Source organism: Geotrypetes seraphini, chromosome 7, assembly GCF_902459505.1.
Source record: "Geotrypetes seraphini chromosome 7, aGeoSer1.1, whole genome shotgun sequence".
Lineage (NCBI taxonomy): Eukaryota > Metazoa > Chordata > Amphibia > Gymnophiona > Dermophiidae > Geotrypetes > Geotrypetes seraphini.
The window spans coordinates 68,371,590-68,392,718 of NC_047090.1; the positions used below are offsets into that span (position 1 = coordinate 68,371,590).

General features: G+C 43.1%; 1 protein-coding gene across 2 annotated transcripts in view; it reads left to right on the forward strand.

Moving 5' to 3' along the window:
- RYR3 (ryanodine receptor 3) overlaps window positions 1-21,129 on the forward strand; it is a 693,107-nt gene that overhangs the window by 430,018 nt on the left and 241,960 nt on the right. For both annotated transcript variants that reach the window (XM_033952387.1, XM_033952388.1), the window contains exons 56-57: window positions 1,739-1,814; window positions 8,695-8,818. In XM_033952387.1, the coding sequence (XP_033808278.1) occupies window positions 1,739-1,814; window positions 8,695-8,818 (200 nt within the window). The remainder of the gene's footprint in view (window positions 1-1,738; window positions 1,815-8,694; window positions 8,819-21,129) is intronic.

The window sequence follows — 21,129 nt, forward strand, 5'->3', positions numbered from 1 at the left end:
TGCACAGAGCTCCATAGATCTTCTGTGATAAATTAAAAAATAATAATAATGTAACTAAAAACAATGGAAACAATCTGCTAGATTAGCTATTCTAAAACTATTTGTGAAATTCAGTATTTAAATGGCAAAAACTCTGGTTAATGACATTTTCTGTGTATACTTCCAATGGTCTTATGGCCACATAACGCTGGCCACAGGTTGGCCACCCCTGCTTTAGATACACGAATACATGAAGCATGTATCAACTGTATTCAATGTACACAGACATACAGAGTGTTTATACAGTATTATCTGCAGTCTGTGAATATTTGGATAAGCTATCTGGATAGAGGCTGAACATTGTGGCTACCCTGATGTAGAGAATGACACGGTGACAAAATTCATCACCGTTCCCGTCCCCATGAATAACCGCGGGAAACCATCATTCTTTAAGGAGAGAGGGAAGAATCAGAGTATGAATGGCCACAACCACTGACCCTCAAGCTTTGCTTTGAAGAATGCTGGTGTAGAAGGACTGAGGTTGAAATAGACACTAAAAAATGGCATGGGATTATTTCCCGCGGTTATCCGTGGGGACGGGAACGGTGATGAATTTTGTCACCATGTCATTCTCTACCTGATAGTTCCAGACACTCACTGCAATATCCAATATTCTGCACTAGCCAATATCAGTTTTTTGCTGATGAATATTTAGATTATTTTTTTGCCTGTGGTAGCTAGTGTATACAGATATTGACAATCACCAACAGCTGAAGATTGTTTGGGGCTATTTTTCTATATAAATATTTTATTTATTTATTCGATTTTTTAGCCCATCCTCCCAAAAGAGCCCAGAACAGGTTACAATATTACAGACACAGTATAAATATCTTTATATGTATACAGTAAATTTTGATGCCTATATTATATAAATACTGGGAAGATTATGGGCTCCTTTTATCAAGCTGCGCTAGCGGGGTTAACGCGCGTGACGTTTTATCACGCGCTTACCCAAAAACTATCGCCTGTTCAAGGGAGGCGGTAGTGGCTAGCACGGCTGGCGGTGTAACGCGCGCTATTACACGCATTAAACTGCAAACGCGGCTTGATAAAAGGAGCCCTATGTCTTGCCACACGTAGATCGTGTACAAAGTGAAAATATTTCATGACTGAAATACACACATATTTAGTGCTATTGTTCTTTTATATCAGTAGGAGTTGATGTTTAAAAGGGTTTAACTGGGAGGAGAGGATTCTGCCCACTGAGCAAACCAGCACCCAGTATTCAGTACCATTTAATCAGCTGGTGCTACTGAATATTAATGCTAGCCAGCTATCCCCTAACTGGCTAGATACAGCCGGCTGGGGGCAGAGTTAAGAGAGAGCAGCAACTTAGCTGGTTGAATAACTGCAGAAAGATAGGAAAGCAAAACAGCTGTCTTAACTATGGGCCCCTTTTTCAAAGACACAGTAGTGAGTCCCAATACTAAAGAGGTTACTGCAGTAATTACCATGGTAATGGAGAAACCCAAAGACATCTGCCCAGTATTACTGCAGTAGCAGGTAGAAATGGGTTTCTCCATTACCATGGTAATTACTGCAGTAACCACTTTAGCACTGAGGTAATGATTACCATGTCATACTCTAATATGCAGCATTACATTACCATGCTCTGTATATGTTTGAATGTGTAATACTGTATGGATAACTGCATACTATATAGCAGATACTGTATATATTTTATTTATTCTGGTTACAGGGGATGGTTGAAATCATGGCGGAAAACTATCACAATATCTGGGCCAGAAAAAAGAAAACTGAATTGAGTAGCAGAGGTAAGTTTCAATTTTGTACAGTGTACAAGCAACTATCCTATTCCCAGTACTAGAGGACTCTTCTTCCATGTGCAGTTTCCATGTACATATGGCATAATCCATGTACATAAGAACATAAAATAATCCATGCTGAGTCAAACCAAGGTCTATCGAATCCAGCATCTTCTGTCCTGTAATGGTCTATAGTCTGGGCCACAAGGTCTAGGTAGATCTAGGTAAGATTTGCAAGTACAGGCTAGTACAAGTGATTTATATTACTGAAGAGCATACACTTTTATTTTCTGTCATTGGAAGTACCCAGGCCTCTCTAGGTTTTAGAACATGGTAGCATAGTAGATATGAAAACAGTTCGGGTCTCACCACCACATCCTACCCATGTGAAAACCTATTTACAGAACATAGTACAGAGCATAGTAGATGTAAGCAGATGAGGACTGTTCAGCTTGTTCATTCTTTCTGGCTGTTCCTGCTTCCACTGCTGTAACTAAGAACATTGCCTTGCTGTCAGCAGTCCCTGTTTGATCCTCTACTATAAGTAAATAAGCATCTACATGTCAGGGACATGCTTTTGTTAACACACATTTGGTTCATTAGCCGTACCTTAAAAAATGTGCTCCCTAAATCAATTTAATGAATATTAATCTATGACTTGGTATGTGTTAAGTCAATTAACAAGTAGTATAAAGTTCTAACATTCATTAAAATGTGTGAAATAAACAAAAAAAAATCCAAAACTCTTTTACCTAATTTCTCCCCATTGTCCTCTATCTGTCAGAGTAGCATAGTATATGACAGCAGATAAAGACCAAAGTGGTCTATCTAGTCTTCTCAGTAAAGTGGTTAGGGTTGTAACTGCTGTTCCACAGACCTTACCCCATGTATTTGGTTAGAGTTGCAACTGTTTCTTCATGCAGGTTAGCCTCATACTTTCTCACTGCTGTTCTGGTCTGCAATACAACTCTATTCAGGTTACTACAGTGCTTTATTTCTATTCTCTTGCCATTAAGGGATCTTCTATGTTTATCCAATGCCTTTTTGAGTTGCATCCCTGTTTTTGATTCCTATCTCCTTTGGTAGGACATTCCAGACTTCTACCACCTTTCCATTAAATACATTTTCACAGATTTTGAGTAGAGGAGTAGCCTAGAAGTTAGAGCACTTCTTGTAGCCTTGGGAAAGTCATTTAACTTTTTATTAACTTGGGTCAAACTTACACTAGAATTGCTGACTCCATTAACACACATTATTAATATCTATGCTCTATTGAATAAAATGGGACCTATAGTGCAATAATGCACATTATCACATTATCTAGTAACTCTAGATCAGGGGTGTCCAACCTGCGGCCCGAGGGCCGCATTTTGCCCCGTGAAGTATTTTGTGCAGCCCCAGTTGAGGTGCGATGCAATGTTTTCCTCTGCTGCCCCCGGGTGTTTACCGTCTTGCCGGCTCCCTCCTCTATCTTGCTGCAGTGTTTGCGCATTTGTGTGGCCCCAGAAAAATTTTTTTCGGCCAATGCGGCCCAGGGAAGCCAAAAGGTTGGACACCCCTGCTCTAAATGTTAGACTGTAAGCCCTCCAAAGATAGGGAAGGTGGAAAAAAGGTTGACTCAAATATAAACTGGGGAGGGGGGGGGGGCTTAATATTCAAGTGCTCTGCCCGGCTCTGCACCCTGTTCTCCTGCTCTCACTGCTCTGCCAGGCTCTGCATCCAGCCCTAACACTCCCTCCCTATCCTGTCAATCTCTATACCCCACCCCACTCCCTCCCTGACAGATTTTGTACCCTGTTTCACCCCCACCCCACTGATGCCTTGCAGGCCTCCACCGTGCCTGCTTTAAGTCCTGGTGGTCCACTGGTGGGGTGAGATAGCAAGGATCCCTACTGCCTCCAGTCCCAGCCAGTTCTAAGAATTTTTACCTTCTTCCCATCTCTCCCATGTACCTTTAGAATCCCTGGTGGTCCAGTGGTGAACTGCAGCAGGAGAGACTTTTCTTCGCTCCTACCTGTGCAGAGCCACTAGCTGATTGGCTGCACCAAGTTCATGCAGAGCCGTTAGCTGCTTGACTGCCGCAAATTCTCGTGGTCCCATGAGAACTCATGGCAGCCAATCAACTAGCGGCTCTGCACAGGCAGGAGTAAAGGAAGGTCTCTCCTGCCGCAGTTCACTGCTGGACCATCAGGATTTCTAAAGGTAAATTGGAGAAGTGGGAGGGAGGTAAAAATTCTTCAGATCAACTGGGACAGGAGGGATCCCTGCTGACCCGGCCCACTACTAGACCATCAGGGATTTAAAAGATATACAGGGGAGAGGGGGAGGTAAAAGTTATTAGAGTTTGCCCGGACAGGAGACGGAAGGGATCCCTCCTGTCCCAGGCCTGCAACAGGTTCAAGAGGGGAGTGGGTCAGTGCTTGGCCAAATATAAACCAAGACCCCCTTTTTTGTGCTATTTTTTTTGGCCCAAAAATCTCGGTTTATATTTGAGTATATATGGTATTATACCTAAATGTAATTCACCTTGAGCTACTAAAAAGTGTGAGCCAAGTTTCTGGGTCTACATCCTTATAACTATATATTATGTCCCCGGCTCTACAGTTTTATTTATTTTTTTAGATCATAGTACCCCTGTTGTACTGTTTTCCCAAAGTGTGTTCCATGCATCACTAAACAATTAGCTAAATAAACCCAATAACCATTATTAAGATAGACTTGCTTATTTCTAGGATAAGCAGCATAAAATCTGTTTTACTGCTTTGAGATCTTGCCAGGTACTTGCTATCTGGATTGGCCACTGTTGGGAAAAGAATACTAGGTTTGATGGAACTTTGATCTGTCCTAGTACAGCAACGTTTATGTTCTTATGTTCTAAAACAGGTATGCTGAAAGTGATCATCAGGGAAGGGGTTTCTCCACTAGGAACTGCTGGGTACTTGCACATGGCCTGGACTCAGTGGTGTACCTAGGGTATGTGGCACCCGGGGCCCATCATTTATTGACACCCCCCCCCCCCCATGTAAAAAAATATTTTTTGTAATGACCATGAAACGGAATAAATGGTCAGAATAGAAACAGGCAGTGAAAATTTTCTTATATTCCAAACATAACATAACATAAATTATGTCTGAATTGTCATGACATCAGAAGTACATATGGAGTAGTTGCAGGTGATGCTTGGAACAGTTCTGATTGTGTTAGTTCGGTTTTATGTGTTTTTTGAATAGAAGGGTTTTTATTTCTTCTTTGAAGGTTTTGTAGTTTGTGGTCAAGGTCAATAGGTTGTAGAGTTGGGGGTCGAGTGTTGCAGCTCAAATGGCTAGGAGGTTGTCGAACAGTTTTTTTCTTTTGATGTTTTTGGTTGGAGGGTGTGTGAATGGTGCGTGAGTTCTCCTATGTCTGGTTGAGGTGGATTGAATTATTTAGCTGAAGAAATTAGTTACCCCCCATTCCACACACATTAATTCTCTTCCATTTTTGTTCCCATTATAAAAAACACTGATAAGTTCTCAGAAAAAAAAATACATTAAATTAAGAAGTGAAAACAAAGGCCCCTACAGATGAGAACATATCATAAGAATAGCCTAACTGGGTCAGACCAATGGTCCATCATGCCCAGTAGCCCATTCTCATGGTAGCCAATCCAGGACACTAATACCTGGTCAAAACCCAAAGAGTAGCAACATTCCATGCTACCGATCCAGGGCAAGCAGACACTTCCCCCATGTCTTAATAACAGATTATGGACTTTTCCTCCAGGAATTTGTCCAAATCTTTCTTAAAACCAGCTACACTATCTGCTTTTACCATAACTTCTGGCCACTTCATTTTTAAGTTTAGATCTTTCCTTTCAAACAGAGACCTTGCTAGATGTCAAATACAGCACAAGGTAACTTCACATGGACTTAGCTGTGCAGGAAATGTGAATCTCCTCATACACCCACCATATAGTGCAAAAATGTGCAAAGGTCTGTTTTTTTCTTTCGATCACTACATAGCCTAATGCCACACAAGCAGCGCTGTTACAAACATATTCTGTAGGTCAATGCTAAGGATAACAAAGTTTCCTTCCTTGGACCAGAAGGAGATACTGATAAACTACTGGAAGAGATACCAAAACAACACCCAAAGACCCACTCAGTGTGTGAACTAGTTGAGTGGAGTGGACTAACTGGGGGGTTGAAATGGGCCCGGAGTTTGCTCAGCAGAATTTCCCAGACCACCTCTTCCTCTCAACACATTGACACGCTGCCACCACCACCACTAGGAACACCTCACTGGGTAGGCCAGCTATGCTATAAACTTTATAAAACACATTATTATATTTTCTTATAAAGCACATATTTTAACTGAATCTCTGACATCCTCAGCCTTTCCATTCACAAAAATAGAAGGAAGAAAAGTTCCCATTTCCTGTTGTCTCATGTCCCCAGCCTATACAATATTTTTTTTCTGCAGACCCTTCAAAAGTCTGACCAAATCCTTGTTTCACTTGCATTATAAAGTACTGAGGATGCCATCTCTCCCCAATCCCAGGTCCTAAAGTCTAAGACAGTAGCGCAAACTAATGCTGCCAGATTCAGGGAAAAAAATTTCGATTCGATTCAGCCTATTGAATTGGTTTTTCAATTCGATTTTCCTGCCCAGTTGGGTGAATTTTTTAAAACTCCTGGTGGGTTTTTTAGCTTTTTCACCCTCTTTAGCTTCTCCTAACCACACTGGCGCTGTGGTGTAAATAAAATAAAGAAACAAAAAGGACTTTTCCTCTCTCTGTTAAATCCTAGCTCACGTTTGCAGTCCAACACCAGCTCTGGCAGGATACACATTTCAAATCTGACATATTGTAATCACAAAACAGAAAATAAAATTAATTTTTCTACCTTTTGTTATCTGGTTATATTTCAAATCTTGTTGGTCCAAGGCTCTGGTTTTCTTCTGATAACTTGCTTGCCAGGGTCTCCTTCTTTCTTCTTTCTGCATGCTAACCATCCATCTGCCAACTCTGTCCTCCCTTTCCATTTCCCTTCCCTCCCCAGGAAGTCTGGTATCTTTCCTTTTTTTCATCTCCCTCCACAGATCCACCTTTTCTTAACTACCCTTTCATCCGGCATCTCTCCCTCCTTCCCCACCACCCCAGAGTCCACCATCTCTCCCTTTCTTTTCCCAATTACCCTCCTATCCAGTATCTTTATCCCTCCTCCACACCATCCCTTGTGTCCAATTTCTCTCCCTTTCTGTTCCTTCCCTCCCTCCCTAAATCCCATGGTCCATCATCTCTCTTCCTCTCCTCTATTTTCAGACCCATTATTTCTTCCCCCCCAAAGTTTGGCATATGCACGTCTCTTTGAACACCCCCTTCCCTCCGTGTACTTCTAAACCAGGGTCCCCCCAAAGGCCTGTCCCCCCTTAAAGGTCTGCCTGTCCCCCCTTAAAGGTCTGCCTGTCCCCCCTTAAAGGTCTGCCTGTCCCCCCTTAAAGGCCTGTCCCACCCCCTTGTAGGCCTGTCCCCCCCCCCCTTGTAGGCCTGCCTGCCTGTCCCCCCCCTTGAAGGCCTGCACCCCCTTGAAGGCCTGCACCCCCTTGAAGGTCTGCACCCCCCCGAAGGCCTGCACCCCCCCCCGAAGGCCTGTCCCCCCCTTGAAGGCCTGTCCCACCCCCTTGTAGGCCTGTCCCCCCCCCCTTGTAGGCCTATCCCCCCCTTGTAGGCCTGCCTGCCTGCCTGTCCCCCCCTTGAAGGCCTGCACCCCCCCGGAAGGCCTGTCCCACCCCCTTGAAGGCCTGTCCCCCCCCCTTGTAGGCCTGTCCCACCCCCTTGAAGGCCTGTCCCACCCCCTTGTAGGCCTGTCCCCCCCTTGAAGGCCTGCCTGCCCCCCCCTTGAAGGCCTGCCTCCCCCCTTGAAGGCCTGCCTGTCCCCCCTTGAAGGCCTGCCTGCCTGTCACCCCCCTCCCCCTTGAAAGCCTGCCTGCCTGCCCACCTGCCCCACCTTGAAGGCCTGATGCCCCGACCCACCCCGAAGGACTGCTTGTCCCCCCCGGCCTCCCCGCACCACCTATGAAGCAGCCGCAGCAGGATCACGACGTCAGCAATCCCTGTGCTGCCTAGGCGTTGCTTCCTGCGCCGCGGTCCCGCCCCTCCTCTGATGTCAGAGGAGGGGCGGGACCGCGGCGCAGGAAGCAGCGCCCAAGCAGCTCAGAGATCGCTGATGTCGCGATCCTGCTGCGGCTGCTTCATAGATGGTGCAGGAAGGTCAGTGGGGCGAGCGGTCCTTCGGGGGTGGAGTGGGGTGGGGGGGACTGAACGGCAAGGTAGGGAGCACCCCCTTAGGGCTGGCACCCGGGGCGGACCTCACCCCCCGCCCCCCCTTGGTACGCCACTGCCTGGACTTACAACTGTTGAAGATAGGCTGATAAACCAATGACACTTTTGATAAATAATTAAAATGGAAAATACACTGAAATTGTTTTAAGTTCTTTTTTGTTGTCTTCTATCGGCTCCCTTCTACTCTTACTCTGTCTCTTCCATCTCTATCTATGTCTCCATCTCATCTCTGCATCTCCTGTTTCAACCTAGTGTCTGTGCTGCCATAATTATCCTATTTCATACCTGTCTCCGTCTCTCTATGAAATCCTGCCTTTTTTCTGAATCATTCACTCTTTGTCTGTCTGTTCTCTATTTCCTCCCTCTGTATGTACATCTCTCTCCAATCTGTTTTCTGTCCAGGTTCTTCTTTCTTCTATCCTCTCTGCCTCTTTTGTTTGCCATCTTTTCACTTTGGTTTTTACACTATCTCTGTTATTCTAATCTGTTTATTCTCTCTATTTCTCTCTTTTCTTCTCATCTCTCTTCTCTGTGTTTCACACTTTTCTCTGTCTTCCTTTTATTTAGGTGCTGGTGGTCATCCTTTATTAGTACCATACGACACCTTAACAGCCAAAGAGAAATCAAGAGACCGAGAGAAAGCGCAAGAGTTATTCAAATTTCTTCTAGTGAATGGCTATGCCATATCTAGGTAAAGTACTTATTTGCTTTTCTCCTTTGCCTCCCTTGCTGGAAGTGATACACCCTTTCCAAACCTCTTTCCAAGATGGTAGCCAGAAAAAAAAGCCTGCATTTAGGAGGTTATATCATCAAATCCAAGACAATGGTGACCAGGACACCTTATAAACAAGAAGTATTGTCATGAATATGGTTGCCACCAGAAATTCCTTTAGGTATTGAAAATGCACAGTGTGAAAAACTGTTTTCTTACTCTGTATATCACTCTACAGTAGACATCTACTAGAGCTGATCTCTCAACTGTAGAAAACTACAGAGCGGCAGCCAGTATCTCATGACATAATGAATTTGTTTCCAACCAACTTTCAGACCATTTTTTCTTTAAATTGCTTACATTTCACTCCAATTTTTGCATTTAAGTTGGATTTTTGGTCCTTCCTAGGAATCTAGTAACATTTGAGTTGAACTTTTAATTAAATTGTGCTTACACACCTAGTTCATTGTATTGGTCACTCCCATTCTTGTTTGGGTTTTCATTTGTGATTGACATGTGGGGAGTGCTCCTGTCCTCTCTCTTGTTTTTTGGATTTTTTTTTTACATTTCACTCAACATTGATTTAGACCTATGCACAGCACCGAATCATTGCTATTAGTTTTAACACTGAAAATCAGAAAATATTTGAGCAAAGGTAAACAAATTATTCCCCAATGTGATATTACAGCAGCTTTTGATGCAACAGACCACTCTATTGCTTTATAGGCTCAGTGAATTAGATACATCTGGTTACGTTTTAAACTGATTTGGAGAATTTTTTTAAAAAAGAGAACATAAGCGTATAGGCACAAATTCTCTAAACGGTGCCATAAATTAGGCAGCAGTAGGCACCCTACTGCTGCCTAACTTAATCATTTTAATTGGTGTTAAATAGCCGCATGATTTAAAATCAATTAAAATGTCTTTTTAAAAAATGTAGGCGCTACTAGACGCCTACAAAAAAGGAGGCCATAATCACATCCACAGAAGGGCCGAACAGTGCCTAAGGTCAAAGTAGGCATGGTTTACACTGGAAATGATCTTAGGCGCCACTAGGCGCATCTGTAGACATGATTCTCATCAAACATAGGCACCAGGAATGTAGGTCTTCAAAACCCAGGCCTACATTACTGGCGCCTATGATTAACGATAGGCATGATTCAAAATGTTGTGTGATCGTGGCACCAAGGTACCCCCCTCTTCAAAACCCTTAGTTTGGCTGCACTTTTCAAGGCTATATTGTTTGTTCCCCTGATGAGCCAAACATTGGTGAAACAAGGTCACTTGTTGGGAAGATTAGAGAAGACGTGACAGCGTTGGAGCTCAAGTCGTCTTTTGTCAGCTAAGTCCTTGAACGTGCCTCCGGGTGACTTTGCCCTTTTCTAAACCTGAGCTGTTCTGTGAGGGAGTTTTTTTTTACCAGTGAAAGTATCAAAAGCAGTTTTGATTTGTACCTTTTGGTTCTATACTGCTACATTAGTCTGAGGCTTTTTCTTCCTATTTTTGGGTGCATGCTAGGTTTGAAGAGGGGAGTACCTCGGTGCCACGATCACACAACATTTTGAATCATTATATGAACATATTATATCTTGTGCGTCCTCGTATAATTTGTTAGCGTCATAGCATGATTCAAAAACCCACTGGTAATAAAAAATAGAACTGTAAGGCCTATTCAATTATTTCATTTAAATGGTAAAAAGCCTCAGAATATGGAGTTGTGTACCCAATTTGGGTTATACCGTGAATGAATTCACTGACTCATGCTCACGTCACAGGCTAAAACTCCTTGAGTTCATTTTATTTAATTTATCTTCTTTTTTTATGTCTTTAAAAACTTGTTATATAGCGGTGTATTCTTTTTGATTGTAACAGATTCCCACCAATCAACTCTTCATGTGGTGTACCGTACTCTATACTTTATATCTTACAGATTATTTATACACAGAATCGACAAAACTTATAATAATTATTTTGAAAGTTATAATATTAAATCCGTTCTGTATAAGCAATTTAAACAGTTACTTATCTGAGGAATCTCTCTTTCTCTTCTATTTCTTGAACTTCTTAATTTCATGAAGTGGATCTCATAACTGTTTAACACTAACTGCTGCTCATTTCACTAGCCAACACGGCCTGCTTTTAGCTGGACCGTATCTACTCCCGCTGCATCGGGGAATTTCTTAGCAACAATATCTTATATTAGGAACATAGAAACATGACGGCAGATAAAGTCCAAATGGCCCATCTTGTCCGCCCATCTACAGTAACCATTATCTCTTTCTCCCTCTGAGAGATCCCACGTGCCTATTGAATTCAGACACAGTCTCTGTTTCCACCACCTCTTCTGGGAGACTGTTCCACTATCTACCACCCTTTCCGTAAAAAAGTATTTCCTCAGATTATTCCGGAGCCTATCACCTCTTAACATCATCCTATGCCCTCTCATTGCAGTTTCCTTTCAAATGAAAAAGACTCGACTCATGCACATTTATATTATGTAGAACATGAGAACATAAGAATAGTTTTACTGGGTCAGACCAATGGTCCATCAAGCCTAATAGCCCATTCTCATGGTGGCCAATCCAGGTCACTAGTACCTGGCCAAAACCCAAGGAGTAGCAATATTCCATACTACCGATAAAACGCAAGCAGTGGCTTCCCCCATTTCTTTCTCAATAACAGACTGTGGGCTTTTCCTCCAGGAACTTATCCAAACCTTTCATAAAACCAACTACACTATCTGCTCTTATCACATCCTCTGGCAACGCATTCTACAGCTTAATATTCTCTTGAGTGAAAAAAAATTTCCCTCTATTAGTTTTAAAAGTATTTCCCTGTAACTTCATTGAGTGTCCCCTAGTCTTTGTAATTTTTGATAGAGTGAAAAATCAATCCACTTGTACCCGTTCTACTCCACTCAGGATTTTGTAGACTTCAATTATATCTCCCCTCAGCCATCTCTTTTCTAAGCTGAAGAGCCCTAACCATTTTAGTCTTTCCTCATACGAGAGGAGTTCCATCCCCTTTACCATTTTGGTGACTCTTCTTTGAATCTTTTCTAGAGCCACTATATCTTTCTTGAGATAAGGAGACCAGAAATGAACACAGTACTCCAGATGAGGTCGCACCATGGGATGATACAGGGGCATTATAACATTCTTAGTCTTGTTAATCATCCCTTTTTTAATAATTCCTACCATCCTGTTTGCTTTTTTGGCTGCCACCACACATTGGGCGGAAGGTTTAATCTTATTGTCTACGATGTTTCTCAGATCCTTTTCTTGGGAGCTAATCCCCAAGGTGGACCCTAGCATCCGGTAACTATGATTCAGATTATTCTTCCCAATGTGCATCACTTTGCATTTGGCCACATTAAATTTTATCTGCCATTTGGATATTCAGTCTTCCAATTTCCTATGGTCCGACTATCATATCTCCCCTCTCCCGCCTTTCCTCCAACGTATACAGATTGAGATCTTTAAGTCTGTCCCCCATATGCCTTATCACGAAGACCACACACCATTTTAGTAGCCTTCCTCTATACCAACTCCATCCTTTTTATATCTTTTTGAAGGTGCGGCCTCCAGAATTATACAAAGGAGAGAACAGGAGAAAAGTAGCTACAGAGAGAGGCAGAGGGAGAGAGAAGCCAAAGGGGGACAAAAGCAGATAAAAGAGCAGGAGAGAGAAGCAGAGGCAGGAGACCAAGAGGGAAATCTGCGAGAGTTAGCTCCGCCCACCCCCTGACATCGACCACCGAAGCTCCACCTTAAAAGGGGAGGGGCCAATGGAGCAGAGTTGATCTGAGCAGGAGAGAGAAGGAGAAAAGCAGCTACAGAGAGAGGCAGAGGGAGAGAGAAGCCAAAGGGGGGGGGGGGGGGGGAAGCAGATAAAAGAGTCTGACCTCGGTACTGGGAAAGATGGTAGAGTCACTGATAAAGGACAGCATCATTGATCACCTTGACGTACATGGGCTGATGAGGACCAGTCAGCACGATTTTAGCAAAGCAGATTGTGTTTGACGAACTTGCTGCACTTCTTTGAGGGAGTAAACAGACAGATAGACAAGGGCGATCCGGTCGACATTGTATATATGGATTTTCAGAAGGTGTTTGACAAGGTTCCGCATAAACGACTATTTCAGAAAATTGCGAGCCATGGAATCGAGGGTGAAATACTCACGTGGATTAAAAACTGGCTGGAGCATAGGAAACAGACAATATTCAGACTGGAAGAGAGTCACCAGTGGGGTGCCGCAGGGCTCAGTGCTTGGACCCATGCTCTTTAACATCTTTATAAATGATCTGGACATATGTACGATGAGCGAGATGATTAAATTTGCAGACGACACAAAGTTATTCAGAGTAGTGAAGACGCAGAGGGATTGCGAAGATCTACAACGTGACATAACCAGGCTCAAGGAATGGGCATCGATATGGCAGATGAGGTTCAACATGGATAAGTGTAAAGTGATGCATGTCGGTAACAAAAATCTCATGCACGAATACAGGATGTCCGGGGCGGTACTTGAAGAGACCTCCCAGGAAAGGGACTTGGGAGTTCTGATCGACAAGTCGATGAAGCCGTCCATGCAATGTGCGGCGGCGGCAAAAAGGGCAAACAGAATGCTAGGAATGATAAGGAAGGGGATCACAAATAGATCAGAGAAGGTTATCATGCCGCTATACCGGGCCATGGTGCGCCCTCACCTGGAGTACTGCGTCCAGCACTGGTCGCCGTACATGAAGAAGGACATGGTACTACTCGAAAGGGTCCAGAGAAGAGCGACTAAGATGATTAAGGGGTTGGAGGAGCTGCCATACAGCAAAAGATTAGAGAAACTGGGCCTCTTCTCCCTCAAACAGAGGAGATTGAGAGGGGACATGATCGAAACATTCAAGGTACTGAAGGGCATAGACTTAGTGGATAAGGACAGGTTGTTCACCCTCTCCAAGGTAGAGAGAATGAGAGGGCAGTCTCTAAAGTTGAAAGGGGATAGATTCTGTACAAACGTAAGGAAGTTCTTCTTCACCCAGAGAGTGGTAGAAAGCTGGAACGCTCTTCCGGAGGCTGTTATAGGGGAAAACACCCTCCAGGGATTCAAGACAAAGTTAGACAAGTTCCTGCTGAACAAGAACGTGCACTGGTAGGGTTAGTCTTGGTTAGGGTGCTGGTCTTTGACCAGAGGGCCGCCGCGTGAGCGGACTGCTGGGCATGATGGACCCAGAAGCAGCAATTCTTATGTTCTTATATTGGCTGTGCTAATTTTTCATGCTGATTTGCCGATTCTGTATATAAATAGTCTGTATGGTATAAAATATAGAGCATACTACACCACATGAAGAGTTGATTGGTGGGTATCCATTACAATAAAAAAGAATACATCGCTATATAACAGTGATCACAACACGATCCAGTGCAGGCTAGAAATTGGATCATCAAAGGGGAAAAGAACCACAACGACGGCACTCAATTTCAAAAAAGGAAATTATGATGCCATGAGGGAAATGGTGGGAAAAAAACTCAAAGGTAACATAGGGAAGATGGATTCCGTAGAAAAAGCCTGGACCTTACTCAAGGGAACTGTGCACGAAGCGCAAAACCTGTGCATCCCCAAGTTCAGGAAAGGGTGCAAAAAAAATAGAACAAAAAACCCAGTGTGGATAACAAATGCAGTGAAGAAGGCGATAAGCGACAAGAAAGCATCGTTCAGAAAATGGAAAAAAGACAAAACAGAGGAGAACCAAAAAGTGCACAAAGAACACCAGAAGGAGTGCCACCGAGCGGTTAGAAAAGCAAAAAGAGAATATGAAGAGAGACTGGCAGAGGAAGCAACAAACTTCAAGTCGTTCTTCAGATACGTCAAGGGGAAGCAACCGGCAAGAGAAGAAGTGGGACCATTGGATGATGGAGACAGGAAGGGAGTGGTAAAGGAAGAGAAAGAAATAGCTGACAGGTTAAATGAGTTCTTCACGTCAGTTTTCACGAGGGAAGATATAACCAACATCCCAGAACCTGAAGAGAGCGTAAAAGGAGACCAAGATGTAAAACTGGTCAATTTAGAGGTAAGCCAAGAAGATGTACTCAAGCAGATAGACAGACTAAAGAGCGACAAATCTCCAGGTCCGGACGGCATTCACCCAAGGGTACTCAAGGAACTAAAAAACGAAATAGCGGAGCCACTTCGACAAATATACAGCCTATCCTTAAAAACCGGAGAGATCCCGAAGGACTGGAAAATAGCAAATGTCACGCCCATCTTCAAGAAGGGCTCAAGGGGAGACCCAGGAAACTACAGGCCAGTGAGCCTGACCTCAGTCCCAGGAAAGATGATGGAGGCACTGATTAAGGACAGCATCTGTGAACACATCGAAAACAATGAGCAGCTAAAACCGAGTCAGCATGGCTTCTGCAAGGGTAGGTCATGCCTCACAAACTTATTGCACTTCTTCGAGGGGGTAAACAGCCAGGTGGATAAAGGGGAATCTATAGACATCATTTACCTTGACTTCCAAAAACGCCTTCGACAAGGTACCACACGAAAGGCTGCTTAAGAAGATATGGAACCACGGGGTACAAGGGGTGATCCACCGATGGATCAAAAACTGGCTGGCGAACAGGGAACAGAGGGTTGGCGTAAAGGGCCATTACTCAGACTGGAAAGGGGTCACGAGCGGAGTTCCGCAGGGGTCGGTGCTGGGACCGCTCCTGTTCAATATCTACATAAACGACCTAGAGGCGGGAACCAAGTGTGAGGTTATTAAATTTGCAGATGACACCAAACTATACAGCAGGGCTCAAACCAGGGGAGACTGCGAAAATCTCCAAAAGGATCTAACGCAGCTGGAAAAGTGGGCCGAAAAATGGCAAATGAGCTTCAACATAGGGAAATGCAAGGTCATGCACGTGGGGAAAAAGAACCCGATGTTCACATACAGAATGGGGGGAACACCGCTAGGGGTCAGTAACCTGGAGAGAGACCTGGGAGTGATGGTAGACGCAACACTGAAGGCATCGACGCAGTGCGCTACAGCCTCAAAGAAAGCTAACAGAATGTTGGGTATCATTAAGAAGGGTATTACGACCAGGACGAAGGAAGTCATCATGCCGCTGTATCGTGCAATGGTGCGGCCGCATCTGGAGTACTGTGTCCAGTACTGGTCGCCGTACCTCAAGAAGGACATGGCAGTACTTGAGGGAGTACAGAGAAGAGCAACTAAACTGATAAAGGGAATGGAAAATCTCCCATATACCGACAGGTTGAAGCAGTTGGGACTTTTCTCACTGGAAAAGCGGAGACTTAGAGGAGACATGATAGAAACCTTCAAGATCCTGAAGGGCATAGAAAAAGTAGACAGGGACAGATTTTTCAAATTAAGGACCACCACAAGTACAAGGGGGCACTCGGAGAAATTGAAAGGGGACAGGTTTAGAACAAACGCTAGGAAGTTCTTTTTCACTCAGAGGGTGGTGGATACATGGAACGCGCTTCCAGAGGCTGTTGTAGACAAGAAAACATTAAATGGTTTCAAAGAAAGTTTGGATAGATTCCTAGAAGAAAAAGGGATTGAAGGGCATAGATAGGTATAGACCACTACTCAGGCGATGGGCCTGATGGGCCGCCGCGGGAGCGGACCGCTGGGCAGGATGGACCTATGGTCTGCCTCAGCGGAGGCAACTTCTTATGTTCTTATGTTTTAAAATAGAAAAAAAATAAAGAAGATAAATTAAATAAAATGAACTCAAGAGCAGGAATCAGTGAATTCATTCACGATATAACTCGAATTGGGTACACAGCTCCATATTCTGAGGCTTTTTACCCTTTCAATGAAATAATTAAATAATAATAATAATAATATCTTTATTCTTTTATACCACCATAACCAAAAGTTCTAGGTGGTTTACACTAAAAAGTTCTATTGTTTATTACCAGTGGGTTTTTTGTATGATTAAGTGTAAGATACTCAAGGACAATGTGGTCAATTTCTATGAGTTGTTAGCCATAGCATGATTAACACGTTTTTGTAGACTGTTGCCGATGTAGGCACCATTTGCAGAATCCAGCCCTTAGTGTATGCAGGAAAAAGTTTATCTCATCCTCATGCTTATCTTCATGTGGAGTTATCGAAGTTTTGGGTGCTACACTATTTAAAATGGGAGCTTTTGTTCTATTCTATGCAGATGATATTTTCTTTTAAGTTTTGTAGTAGACAATTTTGATGATACAATACAAATATTAAAAGAAAATGAGGGATATTTTCGATATGACATCTAAATCCAAGTTTGTAGGATTGTGGAAAACGCACAAAAATCCAGTAGTGAACATTACCATTTATGAAACAGAAAAATGTCTATCTTTTGTTTTAAAAATAGCCATTTCTCAGATGTACTTGTCCTCGGTGCATCTATCTCTTTGAACCATTTTTGAAAAAAACCACATCCAGAAGAAAATGCACAAAACAAACCATTGGGATGTAGGAAGGGCCAGCATTTTTAGTAAACTGACCACACAGACATCCCAGCAGAACAGTGGGGCACCCTAGGGGACACTGCAGTGACCTGTACATAAAAAGACCCAGGTGCACATCTCACCATGGTGAGCCCTCCAAAACTCACTCAAAACCTAATAGACCCAACTGTATACCACACCAGTAGCTCTTATGCCTGTAGGTGTCACCTATATGTAGGTTCGGTGGGATTTGGGTGGGTTTTGGAAGACTCACATAATCCACCATGAGTGTAGTAGTTAGATTAGGTGTAGTCCATTGTAGTGCCCACTAGGCTACTCCAGGAACCTGCTTATTGCTCTATTAGGATTAGCCATAACATCTGAAGCTATCATACAGGCAGATATATATTGTTTCATTCACATCTTTGGGAGGGGGTGAGTGACTACTGGGGGAATGTGGGAGGGTCAAGCCTTCATCCCTCCAGTGGTCATCTGGTCAGTTTGGGCACCTTTTTTTGCACTTATTCATTGTTAAAACAAGTCTTGCCCCAAACATTTTCTAAAATGTTTGATTATTGCAGAAAAGCATCCAAATCATATGCCTGTCCTAGTCCCATCCAAACCAAACCTCCATCACAGATTTAGACATACTGCAGGCAACCACCACAGAAAGCCTTCTAGAAAATGGGTTTTGAAAATAGCGAATTGGAAAGGTTTGGTAAGAGAACTATCTATCTGTACCTTTATGCCACTTTTTGGATGTTTTTCTGGTTTGAAAATGAACGCCAATATCTTCCTGATAAACACATGGACTAACAATAATTTTCCGAACCTAAATAAACAGAAACAAGAATAGTGTGATTTAGGGGCTTCAAGTCCATACCAAAGAAAGAATTAAGGGGTCCTTTTACTAAGGTGCGCTAGCCGATTTAGTGCGCGCTAAACGCTAACGCGTCCATTATATCCTATGGACGCATTGGTCCGCGTTAGCATTTAGCGTGTGCTAATTTGTAGCATGCGCTAAATTGGCTATCGCACCTTAGTAAAAGGACTACTAAGGATTCCTTTTACAAAGCCGCGCTAGGGCCTTAATGCATGGAATAGCACGCGCTAAATTGCTGCATACGCTAACCACCACATCCTCCTTTTGAGCAGGCGGTAGATTTTTTCCAAGCGCGTGCTAATCCGGTGTGTGCGTTAAAAATGCTAGCGCACCTTTGTAAAAGGCGCACTAAGTTTGCCTACTGGAAAAGTTTTACAAAAAGAAAATAAGGCCATGGTGCTAGGAATAACTTTAGATTCCAAATTAACACTTGGGGGTTCAGATAAATAATTAAGTAAAAAAAAAAGTTTTTAGACTGTGGCAACTTCAAGCAATATGTTCTTCTCTAAGCTCTAAGAGCTTTAGAACAATAGCTCAATTGATTTTACTACCCCCCAAGTAGATGACTGCAATTCTTTATGCAATGGTACATTTTGCAGGCTTATAAAACACAGAATAGAATAATGCAGCTCTCCTGTGTGTGTGGAAAAAAAAAAATATATATATATATACACACACACAAAATGTGTCTTTTTTTGTTAACAATGCAAAATAGCCTAGCCATGGTCGAGACCAGATAAACAGGGATCCATCTGCTGTGGATTTAAACCCTTCCAACAGTAGCACACATTCTTGATGTAGCTGGTGGAGATCCTTAGGTTCCCCTAGCTCAGGGGTAGGGAACTCCGGTCCTCGAGAGCCATATTCCAGTCGGGTTTTCAGGATTTCCCCAATGAATATGCATTGAAAGCAGTGCATGGAAATAGATCTCATGCATATTCACTGGGGAAATCCTGAAAACCCGACTGGAATACATCTCTCGAGGACTGGAGTTCCCTACCCCTGCCCTAGCTGAAGGCATCCTCAGGCCATTTGGTGATGTCGGCAGTATACTACCAGCCGCTAATGCCTGCACCAGAGACATAGGTAGCTGCCAAGCTTTGAGTGGGCCTGAGTCCTAAGTAGGTGGACATAAGAACCCCACCACCACCTGACATCTCTCCCTACCCTGCGGCATTTGGACATCTCTCAACTCTACCCTCTGTACCTTTTAAACCTTTCAGTTCTTTGCCTTCCTTTGACCTAGTTCTGCCTTGCAGAAACAGGAAGTTGCATCGGTGGGAAGGGTGCAGACTTTAGTTCAAACAAAGCCCACAAAATTTTAGTTACTATGGGAAAGGTTCTCAGATTCTAGAGAACTATTAGATTAAGGGGCAGTTTTAACCTACAAAATCTTTGGAGCTTCATTTGAGAGCTCTTATATCCCTGCCTTGAGCAAATCAAGAGAGACAAGCTGAATGAGAAGATCTCTGTTGTTGAAATCTTCCAAGAGATTGAATTGCTACCTATAGGCAAAGTGCCAGATCCAGATGGAATACTGATTGAGTTAGAAAAGATTTTCATCCAGTCCCTGGCTCTGAAGAAACAAATACTATTTTCAGAATATCTGAAATTTGGGATATGTAAGAGGTTTTTTTTTAGGTCACTGACCACTAACCTACCCCTGGGACCTGCTTGCTACACTAATAGAAATGGGCATTATATCTGGAACGGTCATAGAGCTTAGTATATACTGTCACTTTCACATCTTAGGGGGTGGGTGGGAGGGGGTCAGTGACCATTGGGAAAATGAAAGGGGGTCATGCTTTAATTCCTCCAGTGGTCATCTGGTCATTTAGAGCTCCTTTTTGTAACTTAGTCATGATAGTAACTGGTCTAAACCAAAATGTCTCAGTTTTTCCCTTGACATTTTGGTTTTGTTCCTTTATGGCAGAAGAACATTTAACTTTTGGTAACAAGTCCTACCCAAAACACACCCCCTTGAAATGTGGACAAACTGTGGAGAAACATCTCAAATCCAAGTTTCGAAAATTGCAACTTAGACATTTTTGCAAGGTTTATGACTTAGACATTTTTTTTGCTTTGAAAAATGAATCCCAGCATCATTTTGACACTAGGGATGTAATAATGGATCTCACATTGCTATTTTGTAAGTTTGTTCTTATTATGCTTAAACCCCAGTTTATAAAGCTATGTTTTAAAAAAAAACATATATATGCTTTTCAAATTTCAAAATTATTTGCATAATTCCAAACCAAAACCAAAGTGCATCCCTGGGAATGCCTCCCACTATAGCATAAAAAAGTACATGGCATGGCACTATCACTATAGCGCATGCAGCAGGAAATTTTAAGGACAAAAGTTCATTTTTTATTGTCCTCAGAAATGTTATGGGGCTCATAATCGAAAGAGAAAAATGTCCAAAAACCGGCCTGTCGGCACTTGGACGAACATTTTTCAAAAATGTCCAAGCGCCGAAAATAAAAATCTAATCTAATCTAATCCTTAGGTTTGTATACCGCATCATCTCCATGTTTGTAGAGCTCGACGCGGTTTACAGTAGGAGAAATAGGAAGGAACTACAACAGAGGGTTAGAGGTAGAAGTGTGAAGAAAATTTAGAGGACTTGGGATGCCAAGATATAAGAGTTTCCTTGATTCCTAAGTTGGAGGGAGACTTACAGTTTTGGAAGTATTTCTAAATGACCTAGGCCTTCATAGTGCTGCTCAACGTCCAAAGCTAAACAGGGTGTTTCGGGAGGCGTGTCGAGGGCGGGAGTTGGGCGGGACGTGGGCTGGCTTAGACTTAGTCGTACAGCATGTATAACCGAAAGTTATACAGCCCAGGATCGATGGAACTTGGACGTTGTGACTTAGACCATGTAAAACATGGTCTAAGTCACAAAAACCCACCTAAACTCACCAGATAAGCACTGCAGACACATAACACAGACCCCAC